Source organism: Camellia sinensis, chromosome 9, assembly GCF_055761805.1.
Source record: "Camellia sinensis isolate YWXY chromosome 9, ASM5576180v1, whole genome shotgun sequence".
In the NCBI taxonomy this organism is placed as follows: Eukaryota; Viridiplantae; Streptophyta; class Magnoliopsida; order Ericales; family Theaceae; genus Camellia; species Camellia sinensis.
This window is the reverse complement of record NC_138969.1, coordinates 65,568,581-65,594,649: the sequence shown is the minus strand read 5'-3', so window position 1 is coordinate 65,594,649 and position 26,069 is coordinate 65,568,581. Positions and strand designations below refer to the sequence as shown.

The following is a 26,069-nucleotide window of genomic DNA, read 5'->3' as shown; positions in this document are numbered from 1 at the left end:
TTTGGTCGCTCGAACGGAAGTGCAAAAACAAAGGTGGTTGCTCGAGCGCATGATTTGTCGTTCGATCAGAGAGGTCGAATTCTGGGATTTCCAAATTCACCTCCAAGCTGCAAAACTCAATTCCAAAGCTGCAAATCATGGTCTTTTGGTCCAAAAACGTGAGGAAACTTATATAAACTTGAAACACATGGGGAGTTAAAGATTATTTCACAAAATCAAGGACCAAAAACTTGCCAATTGGGCATACAACTCTTCATTCCTTTGCAAACATAACATGTATAACATGCAAGCGTTATCTTGACTTCAAAACTTCCAATTCATGAACTATCGAGATAATTTGGTTGTATACCTTGTGAATTCTCCAACCAAAAGCAAGATGAACACATGCATGTTGAAATTCCTAGAAATTAAACTCAAAACTTTATGAATTATGCATGCATGCAATGACTCTTCTGAAATTCCTTAATTTAAACTCAATTCTTATGCTTAGCCATCTTAATTTCTTGAACTCTTTCATATATGTCTTGAATTTAAAGCTTAAGAAAAAGATTCTCACCTAGAATCTTCAATTCTTTAAGGTTTAGAAATGCTCTCAAGTAATTCTCCAATCTCCTAGCAATTTCCTTCCAAAACTCAAAGTTTGATCTCAAACTCTCTTGGTCCCTTCCTCTCTCACGATTTTAGGCTCAAAGTGAGGAGGAGAAAATGACTCCAAATAGTATGTAAGCCTTTTATAGACTTGATTATTTTATTCTAATTTAATTGTTCCGAATCGAATTTTAATTAGACCTACCATAAAGTTCTAAAAATTCCAATTAACAGGTAAGTCCAATCAATTTCTGAATCGGATGCCGATAAGGCTTTCAATTCACAACCGAAATGAAAACATGAACAGATTTTTCTACGTGAAACAGATATAATCACAAATAAAGCAATATATGATGCCAAAATTCACTTTAATTTCTTATTAGGCATAATTAAGCATGTATTAACGTTAATCGTAGGTTGAGATTGTTACAGAGCTCCTAGAAGACTTCTCCCTAAAAACTCCATTTTCCTTACGTAGGTAACAGATAGATAGTGAAACAAACTTTGTTTTTTCTTCTTCTCCCAATATGGGATTATAAATAAATCATAAACTAATTAGAGTTTTATTTTTGTATGGTGTAATGGAAGTTAGCCAATGAATTTTTTTTTAATATTGTTAAAAATTAATAAAATCAATATAAGAAATCGCAATTAAACCGGCGAATCAGTCAAACCCAAAATGGTTCAGCCTAATCGGTTAGGTCAAATGACCAACCAACTTATATAAAATTAATTAATTAAAACTTTTAAAAGTTATTTTAATTTTAAAATTTAAACTGTCTTGAATTGAAGTATACACAATATTATGCTATTAAGATTCACTTTATATAAGTGAAACAACTCACTTCTTTTTTTTTTTTCTTTTTCCGATGTGAGATTATAAAATAAAAGTTAATAATTATTTGAACGGAAAGTTTATTTTTAATCAAGCAATCTTAGTCTTTCAATTTTTAATCAGATCAATCTTTAGTTTATTTCGAATCAAACAAATCTAATCAATATATTTTGATAAAACTGCTAAAATCACAGTTAAACTAACAAATCAATCAAATAAAAAATGATTTAGCCTAACTGGCTAGGTCATAATTAATTAATTAAAATTTTTAAAATTTAAACTATATTGAATTGAAACATGCACAACACTAAAATATATTAAATGGGATGAGAGTATAAGATTCACTTTATATGAGTAAATAACACTTTTCTTTTTCTGATGTGAGATTATCAAATAAAAACTAACCAATGGAGATTTTCTTAATTGTTTAAAATTAAGAAAATCAAGAAAATTAGTATGAGATATTGAAACTCTCGCAAGGCTTCACTAAATGAGATGGGAGTATAAGATTCCTTTTATATGAGTAAGACAACTCATTTTTTTCCTTCTTTTCCCGATGTGAGATTATCAAATAAAAGTTAACCAATTGAGATTTTCTTAATTGTTTAAAATTAAGAAAATTAGTATGAGATATTGAAACTCTCACAAGACTTCTCACTAAAAATACCATTTTCCGTATATAATACTAGCATATCACCCGTGCTAAGCACGGGATAAAATAATATATTATTTAATAAAAATATGACAATTATATTTTTTTTTTTATTTTGTAAAATAAAAGTTAAATGGAAGTTAATCAATCAGGATTTTCTTAATTGTTTAAAATTAAGAAAATTAAAAAAAAATTAGTATTTGATCATAAGGTTTCTCACTAAAAATCTCATTTTACTTATATAAATGATAGTATAAGATTCACTTTATGTAAGTGAAACAATTCATTTTTTCCTTTTTTTTTTCTTTCTAAATGTGGGATTATAAAATAAAAGTTAAATGAAATCTAGCCAATGAAGATTTTCTTGATTGTTTAAAAGTTAACAATTGTTTGGGCGGGAAGTTTATTTCGAATCAAGCGATCTTAGCCGTTTAATCTTTAATTAGGTCAATTTTTTTTTTGAATCAAACAAATAACCAATATATTTTGATAAAATTGCTAAAATCACAGTTAAACTAGCGAATCAGTCAAACCGAAAAAGGTTCACCCTATCGGCTGGTCAAAGGACCAACTAACTTATATAAAAAATAATTAATTAAAACTTTTAAATTTTATTTTAATTTTAAATTTTAAACTATTTTGAACTGAAACATACACAACACTACAATATTAAATGGGAGTATAAGGTTTATATAGTAAAACAATTCATTTTTTCCTCATTTTCCTGATATGGGATTACAAAATAAAAGTTAACAGTTGTTTAGACGGGAAGTTCATTTCTAATCAAGTAATCTCAGTCATCCAATTTTTAATAAAATCAATCTTAGTTTATTTCAAATCAAACAAATCTAAGCAATATATTTTGATAAAACAGTTAAACCCGTGGTTAAATCAGTGAATCAATTAAACCGAAAATGATTCAGCCTAATCGGCTTAGTCAAAAGACCAACCAATTCTCAACAAAATTAATTAATTAAAACTAAATTTTATTTTAAAATTTAAACCATCTTGAACTGAAACATGCACAATACTATAATATTAAATGAGAGTATAAGATTCACTTTATATAAGTGAAACAACTCATTTTTTATTTCTTTTCTCGATGTGAGATTGTAATTATTTTAAAGTTAAATATTATGAGAGTTTTAAAATCTTATACAAAATTATGTTTAAAATCAAAACCTCTACGTGGGATTGTAAAATAAAGTTAAATGAAAGCTAACCAATGGAGATTTTCTTAATTATTTAAAATTAAGAAAAGAAAATGGTATTGATTAGAGGGCATCTCACTAAAAATCTAGTCACTTTATATAAATAAAACAATTCACTTTTTCTTTCTTTTCTCGTGAGATTGTAAAATAAAAATTAAATGGATACTAAATAATGAGAATTTTCTTAATTGTTTAAAATTAAGAAATTTCAATGATTTATATAAATTAGAACATAAGATTCATTTTATGTAAATGAAACAATTCACTTCTTCTTTTTTTTCCCCAATTTAGGATTGTAAAATAAAAGTTAAATAGAAGCTAGCCAATCAGAATTTTCTTAATTGTTTAAAATTAAGAAAATTCAATAATTTTAGAATGAGGGTTTGGAGCTTGTAAAAGGCTTCTTCCTAAAAGTCCCTTTATAAGATTCATTTTATATAAGTGATACAACTCACTTTTTATTTCTTTTCCCGATGTGGGATTATAACACTTTATATAAGTGAAACAACTCACTTTTTTTTCTTTTCTCGATGTGGGATTGTAATTATTTTAAAATTAAATATCTCTATGTGGGATTATAAAATAAAAGTTAAATGGAAACTAACCAATGAAGAAAATCAACAAAAATTGGTATTGATTATAGGGTATCTCACTAAAAATTTTCTTTTGTTTATATAAATGGGAGCATAAGATTCATTTTATATAAGTAAAACAATTCATTTTTCCTTCTTTTCCCGATGTGGGATTGTAAACTAAAAGTTAAATAGATGCTAACCAACAGGAATTTTCTTAATTGTTTAAAATTAAGAAATTTCAATAATTTATATAAATTGGAGCATGAGATTCATTTTATGTAAATGAAACAATTCACTTTTTCCTTCTTTTTTTTCGATTTGGGATTGTAAAATAAAAGGTAAATGGAAGCTAGCCAATGAGAATTTTCTTAATTGTTTAAAATTAAGAAAATTTAATAATTTTAGAATGAGAGTTTGGAGTTTGTAGAAGGCTTCTTCCTAAAACTCCTTTTATAAGATTAATTTTATATAAGTGAAACAACTCAATTTTTTTTTTCTTTTCCCGATGTGGGATTGTAACACTTTATATAAGTAAAACAACTTACTTTTTCTTTTTTTTTTTATGTGGGATTGTAATTATTTAAAATTAAATATTATGAGGGTTTCAAAATCTCATACAAAATTATTATTGGCCTAAAAGCTATGTGAAATTGTAAAATACAAACTCTCACAAGGCTCCTTACTAAATGGGATGAAAGTATAACATTCACTTTATATGAGTAAAACAATTCATTTTTTTCTTTTTTTTTCCCGATGTGGAATTATCAAATAAAAACTAATCGATGGAGTCAAGAAAATTAGTATGAGATATTGAAACTCTCATAAGGTTCCTCACTAAAAACTCCATTTTTTTTTTATATATAATATATAAATTAGGTCTTCTTCAATCCAAGATGTTGGAAACATATAAAGATCAACACAAAATTTTGAACTTTTATGCTAGTGATTTCAGCATCTCATATGACTTTTGAAAAATGAAAACCAACTACTATTCTATGATTTTTATTACAGAAACAGAACTTAGATTCAAATAGGTTTGTATACTTTATTTATTTATTTTAATATTATCAAAAGAACATCAAATACATGGGCAATTCTTGTAGACAATCCTGTTAAACATCATGCACAGTTGTTTTGGCAGCTTTTATTTGCACACCACACTTTGTTTTAGTTTACAATATGTTTGTCGTTTGAATATCAATTTTTGAATAAAAATAATTGTTAGGATATTAATTTCTGAATAAAAATTAATTGTTTGGATATCAATGATAGAGCATGGTTTCGTTCGGAAGTTGAAATCCGAGCACCAAAATTGTGTGAATTGAGAATGTTTGTTGAGATATTGAAACTCTCACAAGACCCTTCACTACATGAGATGGGAGTATAAAATTTCCTTTATATGAGTAAAACAACTTATTTTTTTCCTTTTTTTCCCAATAGGAGATTATCAAATAAAAGTTAGCCAATGAGGATTTTCTTAATTATTTAAAATTAAGAAAATCAAGAAAATTAGAATGAGGGTTTGGAACGCTTAGAAGGCTTCTCACTAAAAAGTCTTTTTTCCTTAGATAGATAGATAGATAGATTTCAAAAGAGATAGGTTAGGAATCTCAAATAATTTATTAAATCTTTTTATCAAACATCTCATGTATATATGTGATCTATATATATGTGAGTTTGTATGAATCTCACATCCATATGAAAAATTTGATAAAATATTTAGTAAATTATTTGAGATTCATATTATTTTCCATTTCAAAATTCTCTTGTCTCCACTCTCTCTTTAAAAAAAAAAAAAAGAATAATGTGGTGGGAGTAGAGTCTCTCCACTCTCTCTCTCTCACTCTTTCTTTTGAGTATTTTTTTTCAAAGATTTGTTATATAAATGTTTATTATTGAATAAATCTAAAATTGAATCTATATTTATATGGACTATTTTATATTTATATGAATTATTTTATTGAAAACTAATTAGATTTCTATTCATATTTTGACTTTAAATTTTTAGTAACAAATTAAATAAATTATATTTTAATCCAATAATTTTATATTTAATTATATTTTGATCTCATTATTATTTACACCGTCCCTTTAAGTATGAGCATACATTAGTGTATATATATTGAAAAATTATTAGGTAGTATTAGAGATTCTTTTGACATTGTTTATGTGGTACTCTTAACAAATAAATAATTCCAAAACAAATCAAGTAGATTATTCTTTTCTCTTAACTAACAAAGATGGGTGAAAATTGTCCCACCCATAAAGTTTATGATATGTTACTAGCAGTTAACCCATACAATACACATTATAAAATATAATTATATATTTTGAAAATCGTACTTTATTAAATTTATTCGAATTATGTTTGTGTATATCAATATGTATCTACTTATGAATTTATTATAAAAAGTAGGGTCATTCTACAATACACATATTTCTTTGTCGTGTACCATATAAAAGTTATGATATTTGTGTAGTCATAACTAAAAAAACTCAATAAGTCATAACTTATGAAGCACGGATACTCTAAAAATGGTGTTGTACGAGTATCGGGTACTTACCAGGTGCGGGTACGCATACTAATACGGCGGTATGCGTACCGAGTACGCCGGATACATGTCAGGTACGGTAAATACATTTTGGTACTTTGTGGATACGGCACTGGTACGGCGAGGTGGATTTTTTTTTTTTTTTGTTAGCTGATAGAATTTGTTGCAACCTTTATTTCCAACACCCTTGACCATGAGTCATGGGTTTGCTCTCTTTTGCATCCTGTTTTAGACAATCAAAAAAGAAAAATATATAAAAATAAAGAATTATATACCTTTTTAGACAAATTGTTCTCTTTTTAGTTTTGATATTGAAACTTTGATTTATATGTTGGATGTTTAGCTATAAATTTTAAAAAAAAAAATTAAAAAAAATTGACATACCCTAGCCGTACCCATACCCTACTTTTTTAAAAATTTTCCGTATCGACATACATGTACCCGTATTTGTACCCGCACCCATGCTTCATAGGTCATAACCAAATACCACTTGAGGAATAACCAAGACATTTTCTATCATAACCAAAACAATAATCACAACTAACATTACAGTGAGTCATAACCAAAATTATTTGAGTTTTTATTTGTGAGTTTTGATTTAATTTTAATTTATTTGAGTTAGTTAGTATCGAAATATGATGTGAGAAGTAGTGGCGGAGCTAGGAAATTACATTAGAGGGGGCACTTATTAATTATAATTTTTTATTTAAAAAAATCATAAGCAGCATTAAGATAATCATAATTTTATGAGATAAATTTAAACATAAAAAATTACATATTCATTATTAATAAGAATCAAAATTTTATAATAGTATGGATCAAAATTCCTAATTTTAAAAAATAAAAACACATCATTTATAGCACAAATTATTATAAAATCTATTTAATTTTTATTTGACAGAAAAATATTAAAGAGGTGACATTGCTTATAAATGATGCGTTTTGAATGAAAATTATTAAACAGTCTTAGAATACCATATGACGTTACCTACGTGGTGCTCAAAGCATAGAAAATCACAAATCACACTAAGTGGTATGTCAACTGCTAGAAAATAATGAGTTCATTATATCCAATCTATAATATTTTTCGCTACACTATTGATTTCAACTACTATATAAATAATACCACATAGTGTTCCCAAAATATCAAATAACTACTTGTTATGAACAATATAATAAATCCTTAACCAAAGAACATGTTAAGAAAAAAAAAATAATATATTTTATACATGACAATAACAAAAAAAAAAAAAAAAAAAAACTGAGGGGGGCAGATGACCCCTGGCCTATGCTGCCTCCACCCCTCACTGAGAAGTATAAATAATTAAATTGTATTTTTTTATAAATTTTTTTATAGAGAAAATTATAGTAGGACTTTTTTGATAGATAAAGTGCACTCAATTGGACTGGCTTGCAACGTCTCATTTATTTATTTATTTTATCAGCAAGCATGCAGATAGTTATTACTGCCAATAGTACGATATTGTTTATTTATTTATTGAAGTATTGCTTTGTTTGTCATCAGACATGGCTACGGCTGTCCTTGATGCTCTGATCTCCATAGGAGGAAAAGTTGTTCAATTATTGGTGGAGCCAGTTTGGCGTCAATTCTGTTATGTCTTCTGTCCAATGAAATACATTGAAGATCTACAAGAGCAAGTTCAAAATTTAGAGGCTCTGAGAAAAGATGTGCTCGACTCCATCGATGCAGCAAAAAGGAACAGAGAAGAAATTCAAGAAAGTGTCAAGAATTGGATTGACAAAGTTAATGGGTTCATTCTTGAGGCTAAAAAGTTTCTAGAAGGTGGTACCAATGTGAATCTGAAATGTTTCAATGGGTGGTTTCCTAACTTGGTCACAAGACGCCGGCTAGGTGAGGAAGCAAAAAATAAAGCAGACGAGGCTAAAGAGCTGGGAAAAGAAGGCAAATTCAATAACAACATATCCAAACCTGCACCTCCCTTGGGGATAGAGTCCATACCCTCTAAACAGTTCGTGCCTTATGCTTCTAGAAATTTGGCAATGACGAATGTAATTGAGGCACTAAGTGATGACAATATCAACTTCATTGGAATACATGGTATTGGGGGCGTTGGAAAGACAACTTTGGTAGAAGAAATTGGTAAACAAGCAAAATCTGATAAGCTTTTTGATGAAGTTGTGATGGGTGTAGTGTCTCAGAACCCGAACATTAAAACAATTCAAGATGAAATAGCTGGCATGTTGGGTTTCACCAGCTTAATTAATCAACCAATTCCAACTGCACGAACAAGCATGTTGTGTGCAAGACTCAGGGATGTGAAGAAGATCCTTGTTATATTGGACGATGTTTGGGCCAAACTTGATTTGGCAGCTGTGGGCATTCCATTTGGTCGTGATCACCAGGGTTGCAAAATCATAATCACAACACGGCGTGAGCAAATATGCAATTCCATGGGAATGGAAAGGCTGAGGACAAAGATTGTTCATCTCGGTGTTTTATCTGAAAAAGATTCATGGGACTTGTTCAAAAAGAATGTTGGCAATGTTCTTGACTCTGACATGTTGAATGTCGTCGCTAATGATGTTTGTAAAGAATGTGGAGGTCTGCCTATAGCACTTGTTACAGTTGGAAGTGCAATGAAGGGTAAAGATGACCCTACTTTATGGAATGAAGCAGCTCGAGAATTGAGAAAAGCAATGCCAACAAACATTGAAGGTGTTGATGAACAAGTGTACAAAAGTCTTAGGTTGAGCTATGATTACCTGAAAGATGAAGAAGCCAAGGCTTGCTTCTTGCTTTGTTCTCTATTTCCCGAGGATCATAACATCTTAATAGAAGACTTGGTACGATATGGGATGGGGTTGAGGGTATTCAAAAAAGTTGATACAGTGCATGAAGCCAGGGGCAGAGCAAAGTCAGTGATTGAAAATCTCATAGCTTCATGTCTGTTATTAGCTAGTGATAAACAAGATTGCATCAAAATGCATGATGTTGTACGTGATGTTGCCATAGATATTGGATCCGAAAAGTATTTTGTAAGAGCTGGTTGCAATTTGAATTATTGGCCAAAGATCGATAGTTTGGATCAATACACTGGCGTATCATTGATGAGAAATCAAATTAGTAACCTTCCCGAGGTCTTGGAATGTCCAAAGCTCCAAATATTACTATTACAAGACAATAAAAATGCAAGGTCATGTTCACATGAATTCTTTTCAAGGATGACGGAACTTAGTGTTTTAGATTGGAGCCAACGCGATCGGAGCCGCTTTGACCCTCGTCTTCACAATTCAATTCGTAGTGCTGATGCTTTCAATAATCAAATGTGTCTTCGAACATTAGTTCTTGAAGGAATAGAGTTTGGGGACACTAAATTTCTTGGACAATTAAAGACACTTGAAGTTCTTAGCCTCAGGCATGCCTTCTTTTCTGAGGTACCAAATGCTATAAGGGAGTTAACTAATCTAATGTTGTTGGACATGACTCAAAGCCGTCATGAATTTCTGATTCCGGCCGCAATACTATCGCCCTTATCCCATTTGGAGGAGTTGTACTTGTTTGGCACCGAATATTCAAGGGGGATCGGAGACCCTACAGTAGAAGTAGCTGCTGCACTAAGATCTTGGCCTCGCCTAAAAGTGCTAACCATTTCTATACCTGACATTGCATATATACCCAAGGACTTTGTTTTTCCTGAACTGGAAATTTTTATTATTTTTATTGGAAAATCGAGTTCTGGGTGTATGGTTGAAAATTATTCCCCAAATTATTTGGACGTGGTTGGATCCATGGTTAATTGGAGTAAATGGCTAAAGATGGGGTTGAAGAGAGCTACATATCTGGGGATCGAAGATTGTTCTGAATTCGAATACTTGATCAACACAGAAGAATGGGGGATTTCATCATATGCACAACCACGTGATCTGCAATTGCTCTTCAACCTGGAAGAATTGGTACTCGGGGGTTTGGATAGTTTCAAAGGGATATGTGCAGCAAGTGCACTTGCAACTTCCAGCTGGGTGTGCTTCCCAAAGCTTAGAACTTTGATAGTTGGCAATTGTCCTGAACTATCAACTGTTCTTCTTCCATTCAATTTGCTTCAAAGGCTACAACATTTGGAGAACCTTTGGGTAGGAGATTGCAAGACATTGGATCAAGTATTTGATTTTGGTTCTGAAGGAGAAGGCATGAAGCTGCTTTCTAGTTTGAGAGATTTAAGACTAGGCCCCTTGCCTAGATTGAAGCATATATTGAACTGTTGCAGTCATCAACATGTGGAACTCGGCAACCTAAGAGTTATGCATGTCAATGAATGTGGTAAACTGAAATATGTCTTCCAACCTTCCATAGCTCAAGCTCTTCATCAACTTGAAGAGCTTTCGGTATTTGGCTGTGAAGAAATGCAGGAAATTGTTGCTGCGAAGCAAAACGAAGGGCACGAAGAGAGAGTGGACTACAAGATGGTGTTCAAAAGTCTCAAACAACTCTACCTTACAGGTCTTCCAAACCTAAGTGGTTTCTGCACAGGAGGAGACGACTTTCCTTTTGAATGGCCATCCTTGGAACAACTTATGGTGAAAGAGTGCCCCAAAATGAAGACTTTCGCTGCCACTACTTCCGACAGCACACCAAAACTGAAGGAAGTTGAAGTTGGTAACTTCAAGAAAATACCGCTACAGGGGATGGACTTGAATCAGTTTGTGCAAACCCATATCATTTCAAAGCCACCTAAGGTACTTCCCTATTTAACCACATTTAACATATATATATATATATATATATATATATATATCAGGTAATTAGTTACTTATATTATGAGGCAATGTTTTTTTTAAAAAAATAAAAATAAATTAATTAATTAAATTGGGTCCTTGACTAATAAACTAGTAAATCAATGGACTATATATATTCATTGTGTTTGTAAGATCCATATCTGACTAATTTTAAATTTACATCATACACTTTAATTTCAGAATAAATTTTAAGATGAAAAATCATGATAGCATTTTTGAATGAACTACAAATCAAATTATCAACTCCTCCTCCTTGTTGTGAGTAGTTGATAATTTAGTTTATAGATAATTAGAGATCTCTAGTAATTTTGAATTATGAGCAATGCTACATACACAAAATTTGTACACCTAAAAATGCTCAAAAATTTTAATATACGCTCGAAATTTATTCAAAATGTGGACTCTACTACATAAGAGTTGAATCTTAACTACATTATTTTTTTAGGTATATTATTGTGCATGAATTTTGTGCATAGAGGCCCTTTATTGCACTAAAATAACATTTTTAAATTTTTTTATATAGGTTACACTTTTTAATGTAAAATTTATTGTTTTCTTTTATTATTTAGTTAAAATTTAATATATTGTCCTCTTTCGTCTATAGAGTTTTATTTTTATTTTTAAGTGTTAAGTTAAGTTGATGGATAGAGAAATTTTACTTTTTATTAGCCTTTTACAATGAATATTCATTTATGTTTCTATTATCAAAAGCCTTTGACTATCTAAAAAAAATGAGATAATAAATTATTTAATATTCTAGCAACAACTCACATGGTAATGCTCCCTACAATGAACCATTTGAATAGTTCTATTTTTGTTTGGGAGTTTTTTTTAGCAAATTTTAGTATAAGGACATTTGGACAATGAATTTTTTTTAGGCCTTTGGATAAAGATGGAAGAGACCTAGTGGATTGAGATAATGCCTTCCTTAAATAAAAAAGAAAATGCTAATAATGGATTTCTTTTTTTCTTTTGTTTTTATGCCTCTTAATAAATTTTATATTAGGTTTTGGTAAGGGATTTTTTTTTTGGTTTCAAGTTGTCAAATTTCAAAAGTGAGGCCTTAGGCAATTGCATTAATAGCCTAATAATGATGAATTGTTATTAAGTCAACTGTGCTACGCTACATGTATATTTATATTAAATATTTTATTTTTCTTAAGACCCAAAAAAAAATTATATTCAATCAATCAAAAAGTGATAGAGGTCATGACTTGGAGTGATGATAGAAAGTGTCATTCGCCAAAAAGTGAAAGAGGGGAAGAATGCCTCCTTGCTATCTCTCTCAAAACAATTTTTGGTCCTTGTGCATTTTGTAAGATCTTTATTCAATTGATAGGTAATCTGAAAATGGTGTGAGTTTTCAATATAAATTTTATTACATAAGGAATAAATAAAATTAATTGGCCTTTCAATCTGCATATTTTCTTTGAGGTCCATTCAACATACACTTGATAGATTTGTCAGCCTATGAAATCATGCCTAGGTTGTTTAAATATTTTATTTTCCATCTGCATAGACAATAATGTCAGGTTTCTCACATTTTTTTTTGTTGTCTTATGAATGTTTCCTATCATAATCTTTCCTAATTTTTTTCTTTTCTTTCTTTTTTTTAGGCAAGACAGACTGGTACTCTTGAAGATGAAATCCATGTTGAATCCTAATTAGATTGTGAACTAGATTATGAATTTATGAGGAATAACTCTCATGAGTAAGTGGACAATTCATGATTTACCTCAAGCTATACCTAAAAAAAATACAATTCTTATCTGAAAGGAATTTTCTATTACAAAAAAATAGATATGTTTTGTGGAAAAAAAAATTTGAATACTTTTTTCAAAAAAAAAATTTCTAAAACCTATTCCATTTTTTAGGAAACAACAAAAAGTTATTTCCAAAATTTCAAATGTTGTTTTTATGCAAAAATGAAAATAGTATGATGACGATGGTGTTTTTGAATTATTATTTTTTTCTGAAAATAAAAAACAAAAAGGCAAACATTATATGTTACAAAATACAGATATCTCTATCCTTCATAGAAATATATTGCTAGATTATTATTGAGTTTTCATTTTCCTTTTGCAGTTGTCAACCATAAAGAATGTTGAGCTGCTCCCTATATGTGATGTCTACCTTAGGATTTTATTGTGTAAGGACATATGCTTCCTATGATTTGTGTTTCTAAATAATTGTCTGGCTTTGCAATATCAAACTACTACTCTAAATAAAGGTATGTTTACCTAATGTGTGCTAAAGATTTGAAGAGTGAATAAAGGTAAAAAAAAAGTATCAAGTGTGTGTAATTTTACTTTCTTTGCATTGTAATGGAGCTTGTATCCGAAATTATTTATCTCAATTAATAGTATTGTCTGTTTGTTTTCATGCTTGTTTGTATTTGTGGTAAAAAAATATATTGCAATTTACTTTTTACTGAAATGTGATTGACTAGTAATAATTCAGAGTACAACAATGAATTGTTGCTTGAATTTGTTAAGAGGGGCTTGTAATTCATTCAAATTGTCGCTTGAATGCTTGTAATTGAAGCAAAGCAAGTTATGTTACAGAATCCAACGAGTCCATACTTAGATTTATGTTTGGAAATCCAAAGTGTGCATACTTAGAATTAATACACGTTATTTCAAACATGCATGTACTTAATGGCTTAAAAATATATGGAGTAAATCCATCTGACATATATTAAGACTTTTCTTTTGCTTTTATTCCAATATGGGACTAGTTTACTTCAAGAAATTCCAACAATCTCCCCCTCAAATGTGAACTTATACATCGGGCAAAGTTTTCTCTCGAGTCTAATTTACTCACTATGTCTTATGCCTTGTAATGAGGTTTGTAACAAGTTACTCCAGAAAGATAAACTATCTTTTGCAACATTTCAAAAACATAGGATAATTATAAAAACATGTGGGAAAGAATGTTTCTTTAGCAATGAATCCTTAGCAATTGATTCTTATATTTATCTCAAGTGAATATCCAATGATATTGAGGAAATAGAAAATGACACACATTAAGAAGACGTAAGATCTCCATTTAGAAATAGAAAGCCATTGCATGCCCCTTTTGGAAAGAAGTGCTTTAGTCACTCAGGTAATATCCAAGCAACTCCTGTATAGTTTGTGGTCTATATGTCCAAGTCCAACGAATATCGACAAACAACATTTATTCATACATATCAACATCGTCAATTACGGAAAATTTAATTGGAAGGAAGTTCTTAGTTACTATAGAAATATCCAAGCAAAGTGAATCGTAATATGTGGTCAGTTTTAATTTTCAATCAATAAAAATCAAAAGATTAGTTCAATGCCAAATTTTATCCAACTTTGACAAAACCAAACCGTTAAACCCTAGTGAGCATGCTTGTAACTACAAAGGCAACAACTAAGTCTGCCTACCATGGAATTTGTTAGCTATCTGAGCTTGCTAATTTTATTACTTATCTTCCTTCTCTTAACCAAGAAATCTTCCAAAAGGCCCCCACAAACAAGATATATGTGGAACACAAAAAACTAAGAAAAAAGAAAAAAAAGAAAATACATACTAAATCCTTAAACAAGCTATGTGAAACACATCAAATTTTGATAGCATGAAAAAGGACAATTATTGTCCAGCTTCAAACCCCTAGCTCTAGCATTGAGTACAACCTACCATGTCTTGCCTTGCTACCACCAAAATATATATGGTTATTGTAACAAGCTAACATTAAGGGTTAGCCAGATAGATGAGTTACCAAATGTAACGTCTAAATTTCAGTATACTGTTATGTAGCTTTCCCTTCCCCTACCAATTATATATATATATATATATATATATATATTTATATTTATATTGTAGCAAGCATCCACCTTACTCCATGTTTTGTTCACAAATGAGCATCCAAAAGCACATGAAAAAAAAATCACTTTATTGATATAAATCAAGAAATGAAATACATCAATAAAGTAGAGGGAAGTGCAGAAAGAATCAAAGCTAAACCGAAAAACACACACACACACACGCACACAAAGAGAAAGAACAAAAGCAGAACTCATTCTCGCACAACTCAAAAGAGTAACAGAAAAACTTCCCCAAAACTCCCAAATCAAGAACAACCCTCAGCCTTAAAAAGCAACAACACAGCCTTATAAGTTATAACTTAAGGCTATGAAAGCAAGACCTCCCTAGCCAGCAAAGCAGCAACCCTACACCACCAGCAACATCAAAGAACATATCAGCAACAACAAGAAGAACAATAAAAAAGGGCCAAGCCCCCATCGCACCTCAACCATCTTATCGCTTCAATGTCTGTCAAGGCGGCTTTGAAAGAAGCTTTAGTTTGAGTTTCCTGATCCCGTCAAAGCAGCTGATAATACCAGACACTGGGTAATTGACAATACCAAAACAAGCTTTAGCCCAAAGAGTGAAACACAAGTTTACTAGGTGAATCACGTCATGAACATGCTGTTCTGAGCGGTTAAAGACAGTAGCATTTTGAGCTTACCAGACAACCATGTAGAAGACGGTCACCCAAAGTCGTTTCTCAGGGTTCCAAAAAGGAGGATAAAACCACCACATAAAAAGATCAAAGAAAGAGGCAGGGAAGACCCAACAAACACCACCCACACCAGTTTAAACAACAAGACTAGTGTTCCCAAGTGAACTGACAGTCAATTAAGATATGGTATACAGATTTGACAAATCTCAAACACATTGGACAAAGTGCTTAAAATTCATTTAGGATTACCCCTGTTAGATAAATTATTATGAGAGGCTACTTTACCTAGAATAGCTTGCCAACAAAATATTTTGACTTTGAATGGGCAAAGATTAATCCACCAAAGAGATGGGACTTGTGAGGAGAAACCTTAAAACCACAAGATAAATTTTTAGACATTACAAAAAGATCTAATCGAATAGGTTCCATCATTTTTATCCCACTTTCATTGTAGCTTATCCTCCATGTCAAGAGTCAAGCAAAGCGAATTAAGTTTATTCATTAAATTATCCAAAAGGACATTCTTCCAAACAAATAAACTCCTCCTGAATTGCAAACACCACTTGTTCAAGCTTCCATCGAACAAAAGAACATCATTAACCATAACAGCTATCTGAGACAAAATCTAGAATAGTCTAGGAAACTCATCTTTCAAAGATTTATCAACGAACCATAAATCATGCCAAAACAAAACTTGACGTAGATCCCTGAACAAATCATAACAGAGAATCCCTCTTGAACAATATTCTTATTTCCAATGCAAAGACACTTGGGATCTACCAACATTAAAGTCTTATTTGATAACCCTGGTAGGAGTTGGGATTGGATGGGTAATTTGATAAGTATCGCACAATTCATGTTTAGTTGCACACAACACCCCCCCCCCCAAAAAAAAAAAAAAAAAAAAAAAGGTGTGGGTAAACAATCCCATTAAACAATAAATTCCCAAAAATGAGTGAATTAGGAATACCATGTGATCAATTTGCCCCGTGAGAATGTGTTAAAAGACAATTTTGCCTCCGCAATATATAAACAATAAAATCAACTTCTATGTAATGAGGTTTTATATGAAATTTCATATATTTAATCCTGACGAACTAGTGCAATACAAACATTAGCAATTTGTATTGATGTAATAATCCCGTAGTAAACAACTGTGAGCATTTGGTATTACATATTCAACCTAATACCATCATACTAGTAATTTTTAAATGTTAGCCATGGCCAATGAATTTGCATGCAAAGGCTGTTAAGGTTCATTAATAATATGAAAATGTAGTTGTAGTGAGTTGAGCTATGTGTAAAACATTTTTCTCAAGAAAATGAAAGATTATCAAAAGGAAAAGAAAAATAGAAAAAAAGGAGTTGGTATATGTTCTTTGTCACCTTTTATCCCTATAAACAATCAAACATCATACCATTGAACTCATGAAACTGCATACAAAAAAGGACTGCAAAGTAAGGTTCATGTTAAAAACCACCTACTCTCCACCTACTTCACCCACTTAAACCTACTCCACTAAAACTAACCCACTACACCACTACCACATCACCTACTCCACTAAACCTAACCCACTACACCACTACCACCTCCACTTCACCTACTCCTTACCTACTACACACTCACCCTCTTCTATATATAGGAATCATGAATCATTGTAATAGATATCAATAAACATCAATCAATAATACATAAATTTTTACATGGTATCAGAGCAAGGTTAAGACCTTAGTATTTCTCGCTTCACCGGCGGGCGGCAACCTCGCCTTGGCCGCCCGCCGGACCTCAACCTATTCCGCTTATTTTCTACACATACCTTGACTTCTTCAACATTTTCTTACACCCCTCCTCCGCTATGTCGGCGGCGGTACCCGCATCATCGTCTAGCCTCTATCGCCGTTCACCTCGCCTCTCACATATCCGTGGTTGTACTCTTACTCGTCGTCGTCGTTGGCGTTTCTGGCGCTGCTTTTCTGCTCGTCACTGCTGTTTTTTTCCCGATTTGCTCTCTCTCTCTTAGCCATGGATTTGGGTGTGGGGTGTAGAGCTGTGGCTCTGTTGTTGGTAGCCATGTTTGCTGGCTTGAAGGTTTCAATGGCAGCAGTGTACAAGGTTCGGGACTCCGCTGGTTGAACCATCATTGGGAATATTGATTACAAGGCCTGGGCTGCTTCCAAGACGTTTCATGTTGGAGATGTCATCATTTTCGAATACAATTTTCAATGTCACGTGTTGCAAGTGCCCCACAAAGAATACCAAGCCTGCAGAAGTGTAAGACAGTAACATGCATCTTCACATACAGCTTGGGTAATGTGTAACTGTCAAAAGCACAAGCTTCTTGGACATCCCTCTCTCTCTCTCTCCATGGACCCAACATCATCATCATGCACCCACTCTATCTCCCTCTCTCTCATCTTTTCCCACTTTCAAACCCACTTTAATCATATCTCTCATTTCTCTTAATTTATTTCATCCACGTTCTTTCACCCTTTTCTTTTATTTTAATATATATATATATATATATATATATATATATATTTATTATAATATATTTTCCCTATCCCTTGTTAGTAAGCATCACCCGTTTTCCATTCACTTATTATTATTTATTTTATATTCCACCAAAAAAAAAAAAAAAAATCACACTGCTGTTTTTCTTATCACCCATCCACAAATATTTTTCTCTATTTTCTTTATCCATTATTTTCTTTTATTTTATTTTTCTTATTAAACAAAACAACGCCACAAAATAACACCAACAACATTCCACAACCTTGTCATTTTATTCATATCAGTGGATCAACCCCGATCACACTTTTACATCAAAAAAAAAAAAAAAAAAACCCACACAAACAAAAACAAAACTACCACACCCACAGTGAGATTTTTCTTCTCTACTCAGCCGCCGGTCTTTTCTTCTTGCCTCCGTCCTGGGTGGTCCTTGCCGGTGTTGCCTCCGTGCTTCCTAGACCACCAAGCAAGTTGCCTCCTCCCTGCTCCTCCACTACAGCATATGGTGGACCTCCAAATCGGAACATCACGGTGGCCTTCCGCTTCAGCTCCTTGTTTTCTGTCTTTAGCACACTTATCTCTGCTCGCGCATCCTTATACATGCGTTGGAGCAGAGCCAGCTGGGAGTTTAACTGTTGCACCTCATTTGTCCTGCTCTGTAGCCGGTGCGACAGGTTTGTGACCGCAGTCATGGTTTCCACACATGACTTCAGAGTATACTGATTGGCCTCAATATCAGTTTGCACCGCCATTTTTTGCTCCACCGACCGCATCGGAAAGTTCAACGGAGCAAAACTAGAGGTGTTTGGTTGAGGTTCACTGGCCACCGCACCAGTTATTTCTCTTGTGGACTCGTTCAATTCTGGAAAGAGCGTGAGCAGACCACGGGAAGAGGAGGCCATGTTCTAGGTAGCTGGACGGGAAGAAGAGGCCATGTTGCTGAGTGTTTCAGAGATGGGTTGGTTACAGAGTATTACAGAGTTTCTCTCTCAGTAAAGGAAGAGTTTTTTTCAGAGGATTTTCAGAAGTTTTTTGTCTGCCTCAGCCTCAGCATCAACCTTGGTTAAATAGACGGGGCAGCCACGCGTATCGCGCGCCACTTGACGCCAGACGACAAACGGGCGCGCCAGCCAAGGCACTCACGTGCCTCGCCATCATGTCCGACACATCTTTTTATGACTTGGGCTCGCCTTTTGATGGCACGTCTTTTTATGGATTGGGCACGCATTTTGATGGCACGCCTTTTGAAAGATTGGGCACACCTTTTGAGGGTGCGACTTTTTAGGGGTCCGACAAGACTCTGTAAACTGTCCCGACATTGATTCCGGTTAGCTCCTTCAAAGGTCCGACAAGACTCTGTAAACTGTCCCGACATTGATTCCGGTTAGCTCCTTCAAGGGTCCGACAAGACTCTGTAAACTGTCCCGACATTGATTCCGGTTAGCTCCTTCAAGGGTCCGACAAGACTCAGTAAACTGTCCCGACATTGATTCCGGTTCGCTCCTTCAAAGGGTCCGACAAGACTCTGTAAACTGTCCCGACATTGATTCCGGTTAGTTTCTACAAGGGTCCAGCAAGACTCCGTAAACTGTCACAACAACTGTCACAACAGTGTCTGTTACAACGGTCCGACATGACCCCGTAAACTGTCTTCTACATCGGTCCGACATGACCCCATAAACTGTCTTCTACATCGGTCTGACACGACCACACAGTGTCTGCTACAACGGTCCGACATGACCCCATAAACTGTCTTCTACATTGGTCTGACACCGCCATCCAGTGTCCTCTACACCATTATGACACCACCATACAGTGTCCTCTACATGGTTATGACACCCCCATACAGTGTCCTCTACAACGTTCTGACACCACCATCCAGTGTCTTCACCAATGGTCTGACACGACCATACAGTGTCTCTTATCCTCTTTTATTTTTATGTATTTTCTTGTTTTGTTACTCTCTCCAAACTCAAGTTGGTTAGTTCCTATTCCCCTTGAGTTTGCGAGGGGCTGTTAAAAACCACCTACTCTCCACCTACTTCACCCACTTAAACCTACTCCACTAAACCTAACCCACTACACCACTACCACCTCACCTACTCCACTAAACCTAACCCACTACACCACTACCACCTCCACTTCACCTACTCCTTACCTACTACACACTCACCCTCTTCTATATATAGGAATCATGAATCATTGTAATAGATATCAATAAACATCAATCAATAATATATAAATTTTTACAGTTCATTTATGGACAACCCATGTGTAGACACCCCACTTTTGATCAGTCTTAAGATTTTGGCGCTCTTTCTTGGGTACCCAATGATGAAAATGAGATGTGCTAGTCCTATGAATCTCTTAGCAAGAAGCCTAAGCTACAAGCTTTAAACTTTCCAAACACCGATTTTGGCCAAAATGCTTTTCGACGAAATGAGAACCTTTTTCAAAACAAGTTTGGTTGTGCAGTTCCAAACATAACCAATATATCCTGTGGCTCATTATTTCTCAAGCTAGAATAACACGCATTTTCAAACAAACAGAGCAACGGATACAATGGGAATGAATGGAAGAGGTGAAATCCTCTGAAATACCTGTTACTCCTCTCAATTCAGGCTAACCTTACCTTGTTGATCTAACGATGTACTTTCTGACTAGCTAGACAACATAAGATGGCCGATCAAAAATGCATTCGATTGGACATCAAATGGTACGGCCAGCTGAATTGTCCGGGTGCAGAGCATTTTGGGGAAGTTCAGCTTGTTCAACACACTTTTCATAAATATCTTAGATATTTACACCCGAGGCTCTATAAATAGAGCTCGTCAGCCCTTTCTAGGGTTTGGAAAATTTGCCCAAGGCTAAGATAAGCCTCTTGACTTCTCTCTCTTTCTCCTCCATCTCCTACCTACCACCCTCTAACTTTGAACAATCAAACACCATCAAAGCTTGATCCTAAGCTTCTTGTGAAAGCTCTTGGACATTTTAAAACATATCTAAAAGGATTTGAGGGAATCAAAAGAGAGTTTGGTAAACAAAGAAGTTTTTAAAAGGTGAGATTATTAAACTTTTGACTGTCATTTCTTCTCCTTTCCTTTATTTTTGACCTTATTCTTCATTATATAACTGTTGTAAATTTGTAACAAGTCGTCGTGGATGTGGAGGGAGTAGAAATTAGCCACCCATCCATTGAGTTGATAGTCTTTCTTTCCTTTCTTGCTTTCTTTAGCTAAAGTCTCTTATTGTTGTATATTTTGGAACCTTGTAGATGTGATTGGGAGTAGAAATTAGCCATCCATTCACAAGTTTAATATGCAGAGTAGTTTTTCTTCTTGTTACACACTTTCTTTTCACATATCCTATCTTCCAATCACTTTGATCCATGTGTCTCAACTCTTCACTATATGTCAATGAGTGCTAGGGGTTGTTTCATAGGATTGCTTAGATGATCCTTGGGATTTGATGTTGAAAAAGTTGTGTTCTCCCTTCTATTGAGTATTTTTAGAAGCAAAACAAGAGATTTTATGTCAAAAGGCATTGAACTCTTTCTTCTCGATCATTTGTGAGCATGCAAAGGGGTAGAAACACTCTTGTTCCATGAATAAAAAAAGAGTTTTCAATGGATTTTTGATGAATCCCTTGCTTTCAAAGCAAAGCTTCCGCTAAGAAATGATGTGCATTAATCTACTCTCTCCAATTATAGCATAGATTTGGGTACTAACGTGCCCTTATTCACAAAGAGATGATGTAGGCTCCCATCTATTTCTTAGGCTTGAATTTGTTTTTTGCTTTGATCCTCTTATTTCGTCAATTTGTTGCAAAACATCTATTGTATATATCTGTTTACGCTATTGTGAAGGGTTGAGACCCATCTACCTCTTCCCTAAGTGATTCCTGTAAGTGGAAGAGGTAGAAGGGATGAGCACCCCTTGGAAGATGTTCTTAGCTTCTGTTCTGGACTTTCTGCACTGACCTAAATCTCAAACGAAAGAAGAGTTCAGCCGGCCAAATTCCAATTCAGCCGACCCATTTTATGTCCAACCAGATGATCTTTCCCAAGAATAAAGCAAACAATTTCTAAGGGGTGCTCTCCTGGGAGGTTCTGAAGCTGTTGGATAGTTTATTTTAACTATTTAGTATAATTTGTTAGATTCAACAATAACTTAGCTGAATTAATTAAATGTTGTAATAATTTCTCTAATCCCGATTCTTTTCTTTTATTATCTATTCAATTATTGTAACAATCTCTCACTTCCTCCCCCTCCCATTTCTTATTCAAATTGTTGTAATAATCTTCCAACCCCACGTCTTTCTAACTTTTTTATTTACAAGCTTTATGTATAGCATCATGTCTCATTTATCACACCTACGTATTACATCCATTTTTCATGCATTAGGGTCTGGCTCATTTGCATTTGTAGAGTTTGTCACCTTATGTCTTGAGATGATATCCATGTCATGTCTTAATATCCGGACTTATAGACGCATGTCATATATGGGTTGCATTAGTTATTTGTATATAGAATCATGTATATACTCTAACCTATTCTTTTGGCTCACCTCGGAGTACTAGGTGAGCATTTCTTTACTTTAGCATATTGTGTGTATATTTCCTCTATCATGTTCATTGCTATACCATAAGGCTAAATGCTTAATTGAAATATCTGTATGAATGCCAGTGGGAAAGTTGTGTTGCTTATTTTGGAATGTGATTGATTTTTATGCTTCCGGGATTTGTACAAAATGGTTTTTCAAAAATGCATGAAATCAAAACACAACCAAAATTAATGAGAGACTATATTTGATTGCCTCGGATAGTAATGTTAGCATTAATAATAACCAGAATATGAATATATAGACTATAAAAATCGCATCATGACTTAGTAGAGACCGATCTTTTGATCGGGTGAGTGAGAGTGCTCAATTAATGACCTTCCCCCCTCATACCTACGTTCCCGAGCCGAGACACTTTTGTTATGACGGACAGTGGCCTTTGGCACGACTCACGAGTTTCCTAATTTTCCCAAAAGATTAGATGGTGACACTGAGATCTGGTGATGTAGTCCATTTTTAGCAAAATATTTGCAATAAAACGATTTTTTACAAAAATTGTTGAATTTGGACTATCATCTATCGTTTCACATTACACTAGTGAGACTAAATCAGGAGATTGGGAGTCTAAATTGTTAGGCGCACTTGGTAGCCCCGAAGGCATCCCACCATGTCTTCCAACTTATTATTCTCATCTTCATTAATATTTCATTTGGGAGATCATTTACTCTCTTTTGACGAAAATTTCACTTTAATTCCTATTATTTTAATTTGAACAATGTTAACCCTAAGATTCATCCAAATTATCATCAAAACTTTCCACATCTACTTTTCATTTGTATAATTGTTCATAGAAAGAGAGGTACACTTAAAAGTCTTGCTTCTTTGTTTTTTTTTTTGGTCGGAAATTTAGCTGAGTAATTGAATATATAAATAATGCTAAATGTAGTCCATTACTTGCTTATTCTATTCATAATGCAAAGCTAATTGAATGATCTGCATGAGCTACTAAGTTCCATTGTACATCAGAATATATAGTGGCCAATGGACATAACATGTATGGCCGCCGATGGGGTGTGGTGTGCGTATATTTTATGCGTCATATAAAACCTCTGTAATGTTGATTTTTTTTTTCAAGGTTCTGTGTTTATTTACATATATGAACTATTTAGAAGAAAAATGGTTGACTCATCTACTTTCCCCCTGTACGATTCCATTTAGTTTCATGGCACATGAAATTTGAGGAAAGAAATGATTTCAAAAAATGTTTCAAAAAACAGGAAAAAATGGAAAACATACGAACAGGGAAAAAAAATTCCATATGATAATGCCAATTGTGAGGTTTGAGGTTTGAGGTTTGAGGTTTGTGGTTTAGAGAAAGCTACCTCATTCTGTAGACTATGCAAACGGATCCAAACGAAAAGAATTGCTGGAAGATTAAAGGAGATATCTGCCATTTTTAATGTGTTTATTTATGAAGATGCTATACAAATGAGCTTATTTACTAATAAAATTTCAATATACCAAATGGAATCCAATGAACTAATACAAAGGAAACTTCAAAAAAAAAATATTTGTTAACATAGCATTACTCTTTTATTTATTTATAAGAAATCCATCTTAGCTAGTTGGCAAGACTATGTTCAGATAGTAGAAATAGAGGTAAAATTAGAATTTTATCTCAGTTCTCCTTCATTATGTTGTTTGAGTGCATTCAAATACAAAATATATAATATAATTTTGGGTTACCTTCCCAATGTGAGAATATCATTCCCCCACTCCTACAAAAAATCTCAAATTTCTTTAGCATTCAAGTGTAAAAAAATGGTTCCACATTATTTAAAATTGAACTATTTTTCATGGAGAAATTTGTACTAATCCAAACAAACAACGAAACTGTATTAACCTTGAAATCCTATTTTTTATAGGATTCATATTCTTTCTTTTTAAATCCTACCAACCAAACATAGCATATGAAACTTACTTCCTAGAAAAATCATCTACAGATGATCAAGAGGGCTACTAGAGTAGAAAAAGCACAACTAACTTGCCTAGTGCAAGAAACCCCCCCGAGTAAAATTAAAAGAAAAAAACAAAAACAAAATCAGCTTTCAATATAATCATGACAAAATAATTACTTCTAAGCAAAAATACACTAGTAGACGGATAAAATTAAAAATCAAGAAAATGATAGATCTCCCAATAATGAGATTCTAGCAGCACAGTAGTGCAAATTCTAGCGGCACACTTCTGTCAAATTGGTTTCATATGCATTGTTTGGTTCGTGTTGGAGAATAAGTACATATGTTTTATGCAAGTACTGCATCACATGACATAATTAAGAATTTATGCAAGACAAGTAAAAATTTACATAAATTATTCTCAGAAACAAAAACACATTTAACTTAGCACAATTTCAATGTCAAAGTATGCTCATACCAAATTGTAGGTGTACACATTCTCCATAAAACAGTTCATGTATGTCACAAGCTTCCAGCAGTGTTCCTCAATCTGTCAAACTAAAACAAAACACACAAGACTTTTCAAACACATTTTTGCTATATGAGAAGTATTATAAGCTCTACAAGAATAGTATGAGAACGACAAGATCATATAGTTGCACTCCTTGTTTGTTTACTCTTATTGCAAAAAGGGCTGAAAGATCCTCTTTTTCTTTAAAATGTGACCTTTAGCATACCATAATATTAAACTTGTAAATCAAGGCAGTAAGGCCTTATTAAATCAACAAAACTAATCCCATACAATAATTTATCATCATACAATTATATCAAACCCGGTGCCAATCAAAAAACCAAAAAAAAAAATCAATCCAAAGGTTTCAAGTGTAAGCAGTTGATCCACACACAAGTTTTTCTTGCTTTTAGTAACAATAATACTCTCAACAATTTTCACGTGTTGCTTATTCAATATTTGTCTTCAGATATTCCAGTTTCCGTTGGATGAAAAGTTGCTAAATCATTGGCAGAGCTAGTTGGGTGTCAGTTCAGTTATGTGATTCACCGAAAAAAATACATTCAAAATTTGACAAACCAACTTGAAACGTTGGAGGCACTGTGAAATGGGGTGCATGGATCCATAAATGTAGCGACAGGAAATAGAGAAGAAATATCAAAATGAGCTCCACCTTACTTGGAAGTCATTTGTGTGCGGCCAAATGTTTCCAACTAATTGTCTTGATTTGCAATATCGAAATTGTTACTCTAAATAAAGGTCTAATGTGTGCTAAATATATGAAGAGAGAATAAAGGGGATAAGTGTACTCTTGTGTAATTTTACTTTTTGCATTGCAATGGAGCTT

At 33.2% G+C, this 26,069-nt stretch overlaps 2 protein-coding genes across 10 annotated transcripts in view; one reads left to right on the top strand and one right to left on the bottom strand.

Annotated features, from left to right (window-relative positions):
* Window positions 1-26,069, top strand: part of LOC145798634 (disease resistance protein At4g27190-like) — a 214,498-nt gene that overhangs the window by 46,530 nt on the left and 141,899 nt on the right. The window contains exons 2-4 of one of the 2 annotated variants that reach the window (XM_082886927.1): window positions 7,939-11,129; window positions 12,806-12,900; window positions 13,275-13,569. The exons of the other annotated variant lie outside the window; for it this stretch is intronic. Of the exons in view, the coding sequence (XP_082743053.1) occupies window positions 7,941-11,129; window positions 12,806-12,853 (3,237 nt within the window). The 5' untranslated portion in view covers window positions 7,939-7,940 and the 3' untranslated portion in view covers window positions 12,854-12,900; window positions 13,275-13,569. Of the gene's footprint in view, window positions 1-7,938; window positions 11,130-12,805; window positions 12,901-13,274; window positions 13,570-26,069 lie in introns of those variants that run through there. 2 annotated transcript variants of the gene reach the window in all.
* Window positions 15,096-26,069, bottom strand: part of LOC145788912 (F-box/LRR-repeat protein At3g48880-like) — a 32,207-nt gene continuing 21,233 nt past the window's right edge. For 7 of the 8 annotated variants that reach the window (XM_082886944.1, XM_082886946.1, XM_082886947.1 and 4 more), the window contains 2 exons: window positions 25,190-25,269; window positions 15,096-15,565 (listed from right to left, as the gene is read on the bottom strand). The gene's annotated coding sequence lies outside the window, so the exon portion shown is untranslated. The remainder of the gene's footprint in view (window positions 15,566-25,189; window positions 25,270-26,069) is intronic. The other variant, XM_082886933.1, reaches the window with a different exon arrangement.